Source organism: Zeus faber (genome assembly GCF_960531495.2).
Source record: "Zeus faber genome assembly, chromosome: 3".
NCBI classification, from domain to species: domain Eukaryota; kingdom Metazoa; phylum Chordata; class Actinopteri; order Zeiformes; family Zeidae; genus Zeus; species Zeus faber.
Genome location: NC_137190.1, coordinates 18,292,254 through 18,310,116, shown reverse-complemented (window position 1 = coordinate 18,310,116; position 17,863 = coordinate 18,292,254). Strand labels below are relative to the sequence as shown.

The 17,863-nt window shown below is 44.1% G+C and overlaps 1 protein-coding gene across 1 annotated transcript; it reads right to left on the bottom strand.

Moving 5' to 3' along the window:
• Window positions 1-8,327: 8,327 nt before the first annotated feature.
• Window positions 8,328-16,222, bottom strand: LOC307228569 (fibulin-7). Its single transcript, XM_079998272.1, has 8 exons — window positions 16,052-16,222; window positions 13,810-13,966; window positions 13,224-13,394; window positions 11,733-11,858; window positions 10,435-10,611; window positions 10,120-10,257; window positions 9,729-9,864; window positions 8,328-9,352 (listed from the first exon to the last, which is right to left on the bottom strand). The coding sequence occupies exons 1-8, from the start codon at window positions 16,118-16,120 to the stop codon at window positions 8,989-8,991; spliced, it is 1,338 nt and encodes a 445-aa protein (XP_079854398.1). The 5' UTR covers window positions 16,121-16,222; the 3' UTR covers window positions 8,328-8,988.
• Window positions 16,223-17,863: the final 1,641 nt, after the last annotated feature.

Here is a 17,863-nt window from a genome sequence, read left to right as displayed (position 1 = left end):
TTCTCTGATGTAGGTGGAGCACCATGTTCTGGTCAATCCTGAACTCAGGAGGAGGTGGTACAAAGAGTGAAAGGTAAATATCATTGAGTTGAATTGTAACTTTTTTCCTCACAATTTAATCCAATTGACTGTAACAATAATTATTTTCCAGTTTTACCCACTGCACCACCACCATTGTAATACCGGCCTTTTTGTTTCAGTTACGTTACGTGTTTTTGCCAGAACTGATTCTGCAAGATGCTGCAAGGACTGAGATAGCTGTGCCTCTCGTTGATGATGAAAAGTGAGATAAAGAAGAAGGGCTTTTTGCAGCACACTGTGAGAGGCAGAAGGAAGCTGTTGGGACCACACCAGCACTACAGCTAAGTCACTACCTTGACCTGGCGGAGAACAGAATGCCCTCTTGTTCTGGCCAATGAACGTGAAGGCTCTTCCTTCACTGTTCCGAGTGGCAATCAGGGTCTTGGCAGCGCTCGCCTCCAGTGCTCTGCTGGAGCGTATCGTCAGCCAAGGTGGCATCATCCTGTGGCCTCATCGTGCACAAATGACAAACAGACTTTTGTCCAACTTGGTCTTTTGCAAATGTAATGCATCATAGGGTCCTGAGATAAGAGGAAAAAAATGAAACTGTTTATGTGCACACACACACGCACGCACGCACGCGCACACACACACACACACACACACACACACACACACACAGTCTCCCATGTTAAGGATTTCTCCCATCTTTAGGATCTGTATTTCTTTCTCAGTCATTCAGGCCGGTGTTCAAATTGTAGGCCTATGCTCCGCTGTGCACCTGGATCCTGGACTTCCTCACAGGCCGCCCCCAGGTGGTCAAGGTGGGGAAGTACATGTCAAGCTCCCTCACCCTGAATACAGGATCCCCCCAGGGTTGCGTCCTCAGCCCCCTACTGTACTCCCTGTACACACATGACTGTGTGGCCAGGTCCAGCTCCAACACCATCATCAAGTTTGCTGACGACACCGTGGTCGTGGGCCTGATCACCGACTGCGATGAGAAGGCCTACCGCGAGGAGGTGGCTGACCTGTCACTCTGGTGCCAGGACAACAGCCTACACCTGAACGTCAGCAAAACCAAGGAGCTGATTGTGGACTTTAGGCGTGGATCACAATCGAGGACGCACGCGCCCTTGTGGATTAATGGGACTTCTGTCGATAGGGTGAGCAGCTTCAGATATCTGGGAGTCCACATCACAGAGGACTTAACATGGACTGTTCATACAGACACTCTGGTGAGAAAGGCGAGGCAGCGTCTCTACCACCTCAGGCAGCTGAGGAAATTCCGGGTCTCGGTGAGGATCCTCAAGTACTTCTACTCTGGAGCAGTGGAGAGCATCCTGACAGGCAACATCACTGCCTGGTTTGGGAACTGTACTGCCCAGGACAGGCGGGCCCTGCAGAGGGTGGTGCGTTCAGCTGAACGTACCACTGGAACTACCCTCCCCCCCTTGCAGGAGTTATACACCAGGAAACAGAAACAGAAACAGTCTTTAATCGTCACACGACACTCCACAACACATGCTTGCACACACACACACATGCACATGCTTGATGGTGGCCGGTGAAATGGATTCTCTGCTTTTGACCCATCCTGGCTTGTCCTTCCTCCGGGGGCACAGCCAGGAGCAGTGGGCAGCATACGTGGACGCGCCCGGGGAGGTGTAGTAGCAGAGCCCGTAGGATCATGAAGGATCCTCATCACCCCAACAACGGACTGTTTCAGCTGCTGCGTGCAGGCAAGCGCCTCCGCAGTCACACAGCGAGAACAGAGAGACTGAGACGGAGTTTCTTCCCTCAAGCCATTAGAACTGTCAATGCTGACCTCACCAGGGGTCCTAACTGAGCCATGCACTAGGCTCCACTACCTACTGTACTGTATGTAGCATACTGTACCGCATACTGTATCACTGTTCAGGGTTGTTCGTGATGCCGTATTGCTGCGCCGTACTGTTGTATACGGTGCTGTATTATTATACGGTGCTGCAAGCGCCTCCGCAGTCACACAGCGAGAACAGAGAGACTGAGACGGAGTTTCTTCCCTCAAGCCATTAGAACTGTCAATGCTGACCTCACCAGGGGTCCTAACTGAGCCATGCACTAGGCTCCACTACCTACTGTACTGTATGTAGCATACTGTACCGCATACTGTATCACTGTTCAGGGTTGTTCGTGATGCCGTATTGCTGCGCCGTACTGTTGTATACGGTGCTGTATTATCCCAAACACTACCTCACACTATTCACATTCACATGCCACTTTAATTCACATGCCACTTTAAATGCACATATCTGTATATACATAGGCATATTCCTTCTACCTATTCCATTTTATTTCAATTTATTTTTTATTGTATTTTATTCTATATATTTTTTATCTTATTCTATAAGTATTCCACTTACTGTATTACGTTTTAGGAGTCAGTTAGTCGGTCTATTAGAAAGGAATTTTCTACTTTTTATTTTATTTTATTTTTGTACTTTTTCCTAGGACTTATTGTGTGCTATCACCGGGTGCGTTGCATTACATTTCACTGCATATATGTATGGAAGTATGTATATGTATGTGACAAATAAAAATCTTGAATCTTGAATCTTGAATCTTACTTGAAGTTCAGTAGCAGCTGTTTTGATGTTCCTTTTTATAAATGATTGTCACTTTATGGCAGGACTGTTTTAGTTGTCCAGAGTATGGAGAGAGCAAGACCACCACAATATATTATTTTTTGTTATATCGATGTGTAAAGTTTATTTGGAAAGTAAAAAAAAAATTTTTTTTTTAAATGCATTTATGATTTGTATGAATTTTATATACAAACTATTGCTCCTGTTAGAATATGCAATTGTATTGTATTTGGTGAAGAGCACATTATGTCGGTTAAGGAGTCTAAACTCACAGTTTAGGACTCGAGACTTTACTCGGACTTGCCCGTCTTGGCTTGGGACTTGCTTAGACTCGGTCCCACCTCTGGAAGAGAGCATTTGGGGCTTTCTTCATGAGATGGCCCTCGGTGGGAGGGGCATTCTCTAACAGAACAGTAGAGGGCAGCAATGCACCTAAAAGGGTCCAGTCCACAGTGAATATTATTTGTGACCCTGTGAGGAATGGCTTCACGTTCAGTGTCTCTCCATGCCTTGTGTGTAATGTAGTTAATGGCTCCAGACCAGGAAAAGTGGTTACAGAAATTCATGGGAAATGGGAGAAACCATAAAAGTTGCCATGGGAATTAGTACTTCAAAAGCAGTAGTAGCAGGATAATCCCGGGGCTGCTTCAGAGGATGGTTTTAAGCAGCTTCTCTTCAGAATCGTCTCTGGGCATAAAAAGCATCCAGGTTTAACATATGGAGCGCTGATGGTAGCATTAACTTTTTAAAGGAGTTGGGGGCCACTATTTTGGATTTTTTTTTAAGCCAATACATTTAGCTTTAAAGTACCTCCATGTTATGAGCCTCTCAGGTTTCCCACTGTTGATAGCACGAAGGGATCCCCCTTCCAGGATGACCAAGATGCAATGGATGCTGAGTGGGCGTTATTAATAATAATATAATATGACAAATCAATATGACATATTGTCATCACGATGACAATATCAAGACGATAAGTCAATCTTCTATTGTTTTCAGGTTCTGGAAGGGGCTCTCACTGCTCGGTCCAAATCATCGCTCGGTCATTAATCAGCATGGCCACTAGAGTACCAACCTTAAACACCTTTTTCAGACCCCAGCTTCTGTAGCACGGAGGTTGAGCAATGCTTATTGGTGCTGCTGGGTGAACGGGACGCTGCAATATTGTTGCCGATGCCTCTCATAGAATAAGAGAACAAAACAATCAATTTATTCAAACTTTTCTTCTTGTACCCCTAGCGGTCATTTTCAGAGCTGTGTCTTGACCCTGGTGACTGCTGTTGGTTCCGCTGTGTTGATAGCACGTCTTTACCGATCCTCTAAACTAATTTCGCTGAGCCACTGAGGCTGAACCGGGGGTCTGAAATATCATGGTTTGTGTGCAAATATATCTTGTTATGTTGTTTTCACCAGATCTGGTGGGGCATTCACAGAGAACACCCACGCACACACGCACACACGCACGCACACACACACACACACACACACACACACACACACACACACACACACACACACACACACACACACACACACACACACACACACACACACACACACACACACACACACACACACACTGATTACCCAGGAGTGTTGTGGTTTCTGGGGCAACCTTTCTGTTTTCTCAGTTTTTCCACCCACGTTTTTTTTTTCATAACAAAATTACACACAAATGTGTGATTATCCAGTGATAATAGTCCTGTCGGTTCTGACAATAGGCAGCCTGAAACGCTACAAGGTCTGGTTTCTGTGGGAGCCAATTCCAATATGGGTGCTCTTTGTTGAAAAGATGGTTTATGATATTGAGATATACCATACACCATAGAGTACCAGAGATTAGTTTATGCACACTGGTGATGGGTCACAAAACTGTATAAATGTGCACAGGTGGGTGTCTGTTCTGGAAGGCACTAAACTATATTCTGCAATCTACACATAGCAAGATACAATAAAAAAAATGTAAAAAACGCTGTATTAACCCGTTTGTTTGACTGTCGTTCTGACAGTAGAACAGAGGGTTGTTGTTTTGGTTTATTTTCAGTTCTTTTATCTCCGTGACTCACGCTCCCAGCAGGCAACAGATGTTTGAGGCCGCGCAGAATTGGTCTGCCCAGTTTTGCCGAACGATCAAGTGGTTACTCTTGTATTATTGAAGACTTGGCCCGTGCAAGCCTCGCAGCCTGTGGGGGAGAGTTCTGTCGCTGTGGTAGACGCTTTAAACACGGTTCGCTTTCATACGGGACATCCAGTTGTAGCGACAAAAAGGCAACTGGGAGACATTTTTTGATGACGCTTCGAATAAGCCGAATGTCCTTTCCACTGGACACGCCCTTTCGCTTTTTGCTTTTTATTTATTTTATTCTTTGTTTTCATATAATGTGTTTTAGATGTTATGTAAAACACATTTCTCTGCCCTTGTGAATGAAATGTGCTATACAAATAAACTTCCCAAACGTTGCTAAACAATGATTTGATGACCAAAGGTAATAACATAACTAAGGTCACATCATCCTCCTGCATCTTTGTTTATTGGACCTTTTGTAATAGTCAAAATAAATATACAAGCTAAACAATTACCTTTATCAAGGTGTCGAGGCAGATGGAAACACGCAAGAATTTAAAACGTTGAAGGTCAATCAAAATTCATTTTCTCATTCCATCAACAGTTTTTTTGTGGAGACATTTTTTTGTAAAGTTCATTGTGTCCCTCAACCGCGAGGCATTGTTTTGCAACACTTTCTTGTATTATTTTTGTTCCAACATATTTTGTGAAATATTTCATTTCAAGCCATTACTGACGTCCTGGGTTCACATGTCATAGAAATTCCCACTGAAAGAAAGAGTCTCTAAAAAGCGTTTTGTCTTTGGAATTTGGATTGACCTTTGATATAGATTAACATTTGTTTCACAGCAAAGTTATTTTATTTTATGATGTGCAATTGCTTTGGTTTACAACACAATCAACTTTTTTTAATCATAAAGTACAGTATAATGAGGATGTTTTGTCCTATCATACTCCCGTTTGCATTTCCCCAACATTTACAAATACCACAACTGCAAAAACATTTATTTTATGGTTCTGTTTGCACTACCTAACAAAATCATCCAGTTTATGTACTCCTCTTACCACTGAAACATCCCACTAGTTATAGGAATGAAAGGGAGGTGGGTATACTTTTTCTTTTTACTTTTACTATGCCTTTATTACTCCACTGCCTAATAAATACTGGAGATTGTAAATATATATCATATCATATCATATATCATATCATATCATATCATATCATACATATTATATTATATTATATTATATTATATTATATTATATTATATTATATTATATTATATTATATTATATTATATTATCATATCATATCATATCATATCATACATATTATATTATATTATATTATATTATATTATATTATATTATATTATATTATATTATATTATATTATATTATATTATATTATATCATCATATCATATCATATCATATCATATCATATCATACATATTATATTATATTATATTATATTATATCATCATATCATATCATATCATATAATACATATTATATTATATTATATCATATCATATCATATCATATCATATCATATCATATCATACATATTATATTATATTATATTATATTATATCATATCATATCATATCATATCATATCAAATCATATCATATCATATCATATTATATTATATTATATTATATTATATTATATTATATCATATCATATCACATCATATCATATCATATCATATCATATCATATCATATCATACTATATAAAGTAGTAAACAAAATGAATCTAATGAATCACTATGTAAACAAATCCAGGGAATGAAATGTGACTCACTGAAATGAAACATTCTGGCTGATTTTAGTGGAACCATTTGGAATGTGCTTTTTAGACACTGGGAGGCAGTAAACACCATGACTACAGAATGGTAGAAGTAATAACAACTTGTCCACAGCTATGACCCATCTTGTTGCACGCCTGTCCACATACTGTGTGTACACGCACGCACACACACAAACGAAAAAAAATCGAACAAGAATCTTTATTTATTATATCAACGTAGCTGAAATTAGAACCAAACAGGCAGACAGGCAGCAAAGGCAGATAGGAAAAAGCAAACAGGAAATTCGCTTCAGGGTGTTATTGGTCAAAAAACATATCCCATCTGGGAAGTTGGGACCTGGACTTGCATTCCCCGTCGTCCTGTTTCGACCGCCTGGCCGTGCGTCCTCCTCTGCTCAGATGGGACCCGCCTGGGCACAGGCAGGGTTTTGTTACCCTGACCGTACCCTGCGTCCCTCACACAGAGCTGCCATTGTAATAACTGGGCACTGCTGCCATGCATACTGCCTCCCTCCCTCACCTCCCCACCCCCCTCACACCCCTCACCTGCAAGCCACACTGCATGGCCCTGAGCCATGTAAACACCAGAGCCTGGCCTCAGCAGACACAGCGGTCACACTTTTACAGTTCCTTTGAAATTTTAGACCAGGCGAGGGTATTCTCTTTCCCAAGTACCAACGATAACCAAGCTTATCTTTAGCAGAAAATGGGATGGTTTCTTATGATTGCCGCGGAGCCAGACTCATTTAAAGGTATTGATTTCAGTCTGAAACCCTCCGCGGGTGCTCCGCAGGTATATTTTATCTACTCCTTGTGAGGAAGGAGGGTGAGGAAGGAGGGTGTGGGAGATGGAAGACCAGAGATAGAAGAGGAACAGGAGATGTGATAGGATAAGGTAAAAGTAGGAGCTAAAAAGAAGCCAAGACAGAAAACTCTCCAATCATTGCCCGGCCCTCAGACAAACAATCTTTATCAGGCGGGCCATCAAAGCCAGCCTAAATTATAACAGCCTGAGGTAAAAGGGTTCATATGTAAATCAGGGGGCTGTGTCTGGAACACCGAACTGCAGGAAAACAACGTAACAGGGAAAGGGACTTTTGAACACTGACTCACGGCGTGAGAGCTGGGATCCCTTGCAGCGCCAGACAGCGATGGGACGAGCTGCCGTCATACCGCTTTTACTCCTTCACTGAGACACGAGAGGCAGAGAAACCGAGGAGCTCTGAGGATCGATTTCACGGTGGGAAATCGAGATAGCGTTTGTCTTTAACCCCGTCTGGACCACGCACTCTGACTGGATAAACTGTAGTGAATTGTCTGTAAAAGAAACAGTCCTCTATTCGGCCATCACATTCCCCGTCTCCATATGGTCCTCATCCACCCGCTCAGAGACATTTACACATGGAGGTCGTGGCGTCAGTTCTGTTGTTGATATTTTAATTTCAGGATGGTCCTGGACAGTGAAACATTTCATCCCGGTTCTCCAAATACTTGCTTTTTCAACAACTTTCCAGCCACAAATCTAGAATTTTAATCAAGGATAGAGCCAACCTGTAGAAACTTACCTGTAAGCGTGTCATTGCTACGTCGGTGTCATTCATGCACATAGTAGCTCTTTGAAGAGCGAGTCTGTGTACGGCTCAACGGCGCTGCTGTGTGCGGCTAAAACCAAAATGTCCCCCAGACCAGCGCTACAGTGCTCGTGCAGTAGGGCTCGTGGAAGACAGAGCTGAGAACATTTGCAAACAGTCATGCATCGATATACACATGAAAATTAAAGATCTCAATCTTGTTTTTTTATGGACGTTTAATAATACTTAATAAAAGAATAAAAGTAGTTGAGAGTGAGGATATAAATAAGATATGACAGTTGAGAGCGCGACAAAATCAAAAAAACATATCAACGTCACGTTTGACCACATCTGACGACATCACATCTCGAGAACATCACACATCTGATACTCGCATTTACAGAATGGTCACGTTTATTTCTTTTTTTGTAAACTGTCAACCTCTTGTTCAACGGTTTCCCACTTGTCCCAGGCTCAAACCATAGATTGATGTCACATCTCACCCCTTTACCTCTCATCACTTTTATCATCCTGGTGTTAAAGCCGGTTAATCACAATGAAGCCAGCACACTTCCTCATAATTTACTCTGGTGAGTAGCATCACTTTTTTCACCCCTATGTCGTTCACTTCATCTTTATCCATCGTTGTACATCACAACTGCCAGATGATCATGGTTTGATAGACAATATATATTCCATGTCTTTGCAAGACAGTTGAGAAAGAGAAAGCTGCAGTTCCTGCAGTGCTATAAAAGCAGGATACATGGTTCCCCATAGTCTGTGCATAGGAAGGATCACATGCCATTTAGCTAAGAAACAAACAAATCAAATCCCCTCCTTTTCTCCCCCCTCCCCGTTCCTCATTCTTCATACCAGTTCTGTTTTCATTTAAAATTCATATTGGGACACAAACATGGTGACCTTGGTGATGTACCTCCCGAGCTGGACCCGTCTTTCCAGCTCGCTCATCTCCACCTCGGCCTCCAGCATCACCGGGCCCGGCACGGGGCTCACCAGCATCAGCTGACCCGTCTGTCGGTCCGAACGCTGCACGGTGAAGTGGCGCCTCGCCAGCTTCCCCCCCAGCAGAGAGAAGCGGAGGGTGTCGCCCATCGGACGCATGGCCGACACGCGGAACATGACGCGGGGGGCCGACAGGTTGGACACCACGGACAGGTAATGGTAGGAGAAGGAGTTCGGGGCTTGGGAGCACGCTTTGTTGTCAACGGGGCACGGGTTACGCTCGCAGCGCCTGAGAGGGGGGGGAGTAAAATAAAGAGAGTAAAATTACTAAATAGATGCTATGACAGTGGTGGCCAACCTACGGCCCCAGGGCATTATGCGACCCGTAGACCCCCGCCTGCAAATGGATGATGAAGAAATTAAGATTTGCTCAAACTGAATTGATCAAATTGAGGTGCTGTGCCCCCGTCCCTAAAACCTGTTTGGCCACAACTGTGCTCCAATCATTTTTATCAGACTGTGGACGACTGTGTTACGTTTCTTTCTATCAAACTCATAGTATGAGCTTTGATCTTAGTCACGCACGCTCGCATTTGTCTGGGCCTGAACAAAATAAATCTCTACTCTTGAAAATTCTAGGGTGGAGAAAAGGCCTTCATACTCACATGGGGGACGTCTTGACGTAGGTGGCGTTGCGAATGCGTGGACACTCCACGCGGACACACTGGAAACCTCCGTAGGTGTTAATACACATCTGGTCCCTTGTGCAGTCGTTCTGTCTGGTGGCGCACTCATCGATATCTGGCGGACGGAGAGAGAGAGAGAGAGAGAGAGAGAGCGAAAGAGAGAGAGAGAGAAAGAGGGAGAGAGAGAGAGAGCGAATGGAATAAAAATAAAGGTTATACCTGGACATGGATGGCAATAGATATTTTTTCTAACATGAGGTAAAGGAGACTTTCATCTCACGAGATAAAAAGCGCAATTTCAAACGCTATATTTATTTAAAGGAAATAGTGTGAATCAAAACCCCAAATCAGCAGGGAACACGGAGCTCACCTTTGCAGCTGCGTCCATCTCGGGTCACATTGTATCCAGGCGGGCAGGTGCAGCGGTAGCCTCCAGCGGTGTTGACACAGGCATGGAGACACAGTCTGCCAGCCTGTCCATTATGAAACAGCTCACACTCATCAATATCTGAAATGAAACATATACAGACGTAGTCACATTTTCATTCGTCTCATGATTGATTTTTCTCACATCTTTTTTACATTACAGATCCAGTCATCCCCGAGGCCATCTTTGAATCTGTATTCCAAAGGACGAGGTGGTTCCAAAACACGAGCCAGTGTTTGTTTGTGCTTCTCCACCCACCCGCGCATGTGTTGCTGTCCCTTCCAGAGATGGTGTATCCTGGATCGCAGGTGCAGTGGGTGGTTCCTTGAACTTGCGTGCAGCGCGAGGGGCGGACGAACAGCCCGCTGGTGGCGGCCGGCAGGGTGGTGGCGGCAGCTTGGGGGGCTGTGGAGGTGTTTGTCACGCTGACAAAAACTAAAAGAACGAGGCAGAAAGAGTCAGCGTAGAGGTGGAAACGTGGAACACGATGGGCAATAGTGGAATTGTAACCCACCAGCAAGAGTCATATCAACACCCCCTCTGACTGACCGTCCTGCCGGAGCTTCCTCTCCTGTTCCTCCTCTTTTTGCATGTTATTCTGACGACTCTCAGAATTACTTTAAAATCAGCTTTATTCTATCAAGCATCATTTGCGTTGGGCATGTACGCCCCCGTGCAAGGTTTGAGCAACCACAGGCGCGCCGAGGGAGCTTCGGAATATGGGAGCTTTCGAAAATATGGGAGCCGCGTGCTGGAAGAGTGGAGCCAGACAGGTGGATGCAGGGGAGGCGGAGGTAGCACATCAACGCGGCAATGTAGGAAAGCAGGCGGAGCGGGTGAGTTCAGCAGCTTTAAGTAAGCCGGACTGTTAGGGCGTAAAAGTGCGCGGCGCCGTCGAGTTGTCCGCCAGAACCGGCTCCGCTGTCTACACTTGATTTCCTCGCCCCGTCGGTTGGAATTGTGTAGGTGTCTGTTTAAGTTAGAGAAATGGAACGAGAGAAACAACCTCCTCAGCGGACGTCCCTGACGCGGGCGATAGGGGCGATTGCCCACGGCCGCAGCTTTCCCCCTTCACTCCGCCCTTTACCTTTACTTTATCCTGCTTTGCGGCGAGGAGCTTCTAACAACTTTCTTTTTGCCACCAAATAGACAAGAATCTCCGCGGGGCGGTCCGCAGGCCGTCAGAGAGAAACCAACAAAGCCTGCACAGACCAGCCAGTGTTCGGGGCAGACCAGCGGGGAAACAGAAGCAGGCTTGTCACGGTCAAGCTCGGTTTGAATTCGACATTGGGCGTATAGAGAGTACAGCTCTCACCTACAGTAGCAGACTGTTGGAGAGCAAAAAACACTGATGGTGGTGAGGAACAAAACCATATAGTGGGTTGCATTGATTCACTGTTGTGTATATTCACACCAGCCCACACCGGCCCTACTCCACAAGGAGTAACGCAGCCCACTGATGACCTCAGTTGAACTGGAAAACAAATGCAATGTCCGTGTGGCCTGTGCAATAGACTACTTTACGAAATGTGTACACGTGGTGTGAATATACCTACATGTTGGCAGGGGGCTCTGACAGGTGGCTCCAGCCCAGCCTTTGGCACAGATACACGAAAACTGGTGTAGTTCATCCACGCATGTGCCGCCGTTCAGGCAGGGAGACGACACACACTCGTTGGTTTCTGTGGAAGGCACAATGCAGAGGGGGAAACCAAGGGCTAGTGTTGGGAAAATATGTCAACACAATAACATTTTAAGGGTTCCAAGGCAGGTTGCACGCATGTAAGAACTAAGAATAGAGAGATAAATAGGAGATAAAATATAGCGGGATCTGAAAGTGATTAAAGGGAGCAAGAGAAATCACACAGGTGTTTATAAAACGTGTGTGTGTGTGTGTGTGTGTGTCTGTGCGTGCATGCGTGCGCGCGTGTGTGTGTGCGTGCGTCGGTGTGTGTAAAAAGGAAAAACCCAAAGAAAGAGGGGGAGGGGGGCAGAAAGCGGGAGCTCTCGCAAATGACTTGATATAAGACGTAACAAACGTGAAGGGAATGCCCTGCTTTTATCAAACAGCCTTTGAAGCATTATCTAAAAGTTGGCGAGCACTCAGAGACGAGCCCGTCTGAAATATCACACGTCGCCGCATTCAATAAGCCCCCTGGAAGACCGAGAAAACACATAAGAAAAAAGAGGAAATATGATCGGGGGATACATGGGGAAATGTATCTTATCTGGACAGAAAATGTTGGTAATAAGCGTGACATACAAAAAGAGAGGGGAGAAGATAGAGGGAGCGAGGGAGCGACACAAAGAGCACGATGACAGGGCTGTAAGAGAGATCAATAGAGCAGATTGAGGGATGAGCGATGGCCGGGGCCGAGGAAGAAGATAGATGAGAGGATGAGGACAAAGGAGCCGAGGGCCGCCACAACCGTGAAGTTTTAGTCGCCGATTAAGTGCCATACAAATAATTTGGATTAACGGTTTTAATTGTCCTCGTAAAAATTCCTGTCGACATTTAATTTGCCGCAACCCAACTGATGGGAATGCACCTAATTTGCATTTTATGTCTTGCGACATTTCTAACGTTGGCTTAAAATTCCCCTTCATTAGGGATGGAAACATATGACTATGGAAGCGAAGGATTTTATGCAATGATCCCCATCTGCTCAAATTAATTGCGAACAGAAGATTATGTAATTATTGTGACCACTCTAAGTGTGGGGCGTCAATTTATAATACAGCGACAGAATGGGTACAAATGCCCTGAAACAAAAAGACTCAATGAGAGTACTTACAAGTACTTTCTCTTCAATTAAATACATGTATTAAAAGTAAAAGTACTTATCTTATTATATCTTATCATAACGTATCTTACTTATCCAGTGCCCTGACACAACAGCCTGTTATACATCATAAAGTGCAGCTGTAGCGTTTTCTCTGCAGATTAGTAGGATTTGGACCTGGTGAATCATAGATGAGCAATCACTTAATCAGCCGCTGAAAGATCCGGTCGCCGACGTTTTGGCTTTGGGCCCCCGGTCACTCACCGTGACAGGCCGGCTGCTGACCGCTCCACGCCAGACCTTCCTGACACACTCTGCTCTCTGAGCCCACCAGCTCGTACCCAACGTCACACAGGAAGTGAACTTCATGGCCCACTGTGTGAGCCTTGCCCAATTTCCTGCCGTTGACTGGTGCCTCTAGTTTGGGGCAAGTACCTGTTGGAAAGTTTGCATTTTCACTGTACACAAACAAAGCAACGGCAATGCATATCTTAGCTTATTAAACGGCTCTGTGGAATACTCGATTCTGATTGGCCGATCGCGGTGATCAGCGGTCAGTTATTTCTGAATAATGGCCGCTGTCTGTTAATAACGACCATTGCCATGGGAGACCACTTCTCCGCCTGGTTTCACGCCCCTCCTATCACGCAGTGTTAGCAACGCTGTTGTGGACTACTTTTCTGCATTTATTTATTTAGCAGCTGTGTAATAAACATGATCAGTGGGTCATTATCACAAAATAACCCCCTTCAGTGGGACAGAAGACAGGTGCTGATCACTATTATTTTGTGATTTTGTAGGCTGGCTGCCCATTATCCCTTAGTTGGTATATTTGGGGAATGGTTCTCACTGTTGCTGGCTCTGCTGGTCTGCTTGGCCGTGCTCTGCAGGAGGTTGATTTTCTTCCTCAGCGCTCGTAGGCTCTGCAAGTAGGAGGCCTCGTGGGCCGAGAGGAGCTTCTGGACCTGCTTCAGAGAGCTCTGCATCTCCTGCCGGCCGGGGCAGTCCTGGGGCGTGAGGGGAGAGGGGGGTTGGATTTACTAAACATTTGTATGTATTTCAGAACAACTAGCCAAGAAATTCTTTGGTTATAATCATGTACGGTGGCGAAAAAAAAAAAATGCATTTCCATTTAACCCGAGAAGAACATAAAATACTTTGTGAGGCTGAACAGAAATGGTATTCGGGTGCTCGGACTCACACAGACGAAACAAAGAGAGAATCAATAAATAAAAGAGTTGTGCGCTTTTAAATTAGTTAGTTCAGAGGAAATGGGAATCTTTAATTATTTTTCTCTGAAGTGATGCTTAAAATCCAGCGAAACGGCTCCACGTGGAATCGATTGAGAGAGAGTGTACTTAATGTTACATTTAATTAATGTTATATCAGTCTGCCAGGCTATCTGACAACACAACACCAGGCGGTTCAAGGGTTCGCTACTATTTAACAGCAGAAAGCATTAATGCCCAATTATTGGCAGCTCTTTGGATGACGAAAAAACACCTAAATTATTTCAGATGCTAAAAATACAGAGAACCGTCCCTACGATGTAACTTGGCTGTTTGTGAGGTCATCTGTCCGAGGGTCCAGTGGTCAAGTTCACAGACCCTTCATTGCGTAACATCCATCCGGGGTAGGTCAGCTAGGGATTTGGGGTCTGTACCTTTTTTAGCCAGGGTGATGGACCATTAGTTTGCCTCTTTGAAGATGCAGTTGGTCGGTCAGTGCGGCACAAGCAGGCCGAGAGTAAAAACGCCGCAGCTCATCGCAGCCTTCAATCCCGTTGGCTGCGGGGGCCGGGGCGTGGCGGCGGCTTGTTTTCCATCTCCATCTCCCCCCGCTCTGTACCTCTCTTTCATTCAGCGGCCCCGCTCCCTACCCTCCTCACTGTCCTTCTACACATGTTTTCAGACGGCTAATTAATGTTTTCAACCGCCACGAGTTATGTAAGAAGGGTCAATATTTGCTTAAAACACCTTTCTGATTCGGACGGAACGGCTTTTTGGAGAGACTTCAGTCGTCTCGCCCGGGGACAGATGTTTACGATAAAGGTGTAAATGCCTCGATTGTGCTTCTGCCGCACAACGTTGCAGGATGTAACACGACACATTTAACACTGAGGCTGATCTCCTCGGCAGTGTAATCGCGAGGTTGTTAAAAAAAAATTGCATGGTGATAGAAATTAGAAATTAAATGTTTTATTTAATTATTATTATTATTTTTTTTGCGAATTCAGTTTCTTAATAATGTACGTGCCCAGACAATTAAAAAGTAAGACAAGATGACATTATCCCTGGGTGAGGTCGAGGGTGAACATAAATAGGTAAATACATAAACTCTCTCTAACGTACAAGAACACACAGGCACAGTACACTCCTCACACTAGAGCTGACCCTAACCCTGCCTGAGGCAGCTCTTTGGTAAAATATATTAACCATAGATGTTTTGATCTGTTCATAAACAGGAGTCTCCATGCATATTTGACAATTTTCAGGTTCAGGTTTTTGGCGTTTTTACCTTCGTATTAGGGCTCGGCAAAATTGACAAAATCAAATATCACAATATTTTTTGATCAATACCCCATTATCACTAATATTCCAGGATTTCGGAAATGAATAGTGTTGCTTTCACAAGATATTTACACATAAGAATCACCTGAGAAACAATCATTAGTGATGTTGATATTATGACCAAGCAGGTAGAGACATTGATCAAAACGGTCAGAACTGTCAGAACTATCGAGTCTAGGAAGTTCATAAAGTTTCATTACTTTACTGTAGCGCAGCCTGAAAGACAACCTTTAACTTTATCACGATATAACTGTAACCAAAATCCCAGGCGATATCTGCTTTATATCCATATGTCAGCCAGTTCTACCTCATATCATTGCATTATTGTGAGAAATGTTGAAAATAGAAGTTGCCTTTTTTTTTTTACGGAATAGGTTGTAGAAGGATTATCCCTTAAATGATGTTTTTCCTGTATGCTATACTATCAGCCCTTTTTTGCAAACTGGGAGAAGTCAGATATTCGGTGTATTTTGATTGACGCCATGGGCAGAAAGGCCACAGCGACAAGCCTGCGTCACTCACCTGTCCTAAAGTAGAAAGGACCTGACAGAGGCACAGGGCGATGAATACAAGCCGTGGGGACACAAACATCCTCAAGATAATTCCAATCCACACCGGCTGCTGTTTGTGATGAATATTCTCAGGAACAGCGTGGATTCAGTTGGAGAAACAGCTTTCAGGAGAACGGAGCCACAACGTCGCTGTATTAAGTCCTTGATTCGCAGTGGGCAAGCTGCTGGAACCAAGCTCCACTGAATGTTGGGTTTATCCTCCACGAGCCAATCAGGGAAAGAGATTTAGGAAAAATGTTGACCACATCACTGGCCCTCAGTGGTGGAAGAAGTACTCAGAACTTCTACTTCAGTAAATGTACGAATACCCTGACGAACAATTACTTGAGTAAAAGTGCCACATCGCAGATCTACTTAAATAAATGATATAGCGTAAGTACTTGCTCTTAAACGTATTGTAAAAGTGTAATGTAATGTAATGTAAAAGCATTTAATAGGTACCTGATGCCCTGATATAACCTGGCATATAATACAGTGCTTATTTAACTTTTTTCTGCAGATGGGGATTCGCGCAGATTCTGACCACCATTTATAAAATAAACTGGGCGAGAGAAAAAAGGTGGAGTCATAGTCATTTACAAGGATATGAACCTAATGAGTCAGCGATGAGCAATCCAGATTTTGGTTGCATAGCCTTGCTTTTGATATAACCACAAATCCTAATTAAATGTAATCTCTGGAACTGAATATACTTATGTAGAGATACTTAAAAAAATGTATTTGAGTACAGCAACAAAATACTTTCCAACTTCCACCACTGTTGAGCCTTTTTTAGTTTTCATTTTGGAGGGTACTTAACCGCTCGTCGAAATGGCTTACTTTGGAAATGGAATTTGTTGAGAGCGGAAGAGGAACCGTTCAGAACAGCGGCGACATCAAATAAAAACATTTGTTTGCTGCAAACACTGAGAGCTGAAATATAACTGCAAACTACCATTTCTAGTGAGCTCAGTATTCTCAATGAACACATTGGGTTGTCTATTATCTACTGTACCCTTCTTTCAGCTGACGCACATGTATAAAAATGAATTGAGCGTGAGGTGTGTTCCAAGTATGATCGCGGTGTGTGAGGAATAAGGTGATTATAGGGGAAATGTGCCCTCTGGAGGAACTTCTGAAACCATGCACAAAACTCCAACGAGGTCCACTCAGTGCAGTTTGGGCGTAGGCCTCGGTGTTCCTGTACTGCATAGATGCGATTTTTGACAATCCTTGAGTCGTAATAATAACAATAAAATCATTGTACCAATACTTTCTGTTTCTATGGATTATCCCCAATCCATCAGGGGTTGGAAAAAAAAAAATCCCCCAAATACATGGCGTCGCCGATGCCGTATCTCGGAGCACGGGGGAGACTTCTGCTCAGGGCACTGCCTTAAGCTCATTGCAGGGATGAGCTGACTGGGAAATGTGCGGTGTTTGGGATTAGATGCGAGATAGTCATAACAACCTGTCCAAGGTTCAGTCCTTGCGAGGAGAGACACGGCGCCCACATGCAGAATCCTGTTTTTGTGCAAGGTCACACAACGACAAACCGATAAAGAGAGAGGAAAAAAAAAAGACCCGAGGAAAAAACGATTCTTGCTGAATGGCGGAAATGTGCAGGGCCTGGTCCATGTGCATACAGCATACAAAGTGGTTTATTAGGAGCTAAATGTAGTTGTCATTTTAGTCTGGACTCTTGGGGGATTGGAAGAACTCGGTAACCAACACAATGGCTTTCAAAAATAAACTTATCTCCCACTGTGTCGATCAATACAGA

What these genes read in the sequence shown, in the direction of transcription:
- LOC307228569 (XM_079998272.1), bottom strand. Translation starts at nt 16,120, where the DNA reads ATGTTTGTGTCCCCACGGCTTGTATTCATCGCCCTGTGCCTCTGTCAG. An exon ending in AGATGGACGCAGCTGCAAAG is followed by an intron (nt 9,865 to 10,119) that starts GTGAGCTCCGTG and finishes TCCGTCCGCCAG; the next exon opens with ATATCGATGAGTGCGCCACC. An exon ending in TACGTCAAGACGTCCCCCAT is followed by an intron (nt 9,353 to 9,728) that starts GTGAGTATGAAG and finishes CCCCCCTCTCAG; the next exon opens with GCGCTGCGAGCGTAACCCGT.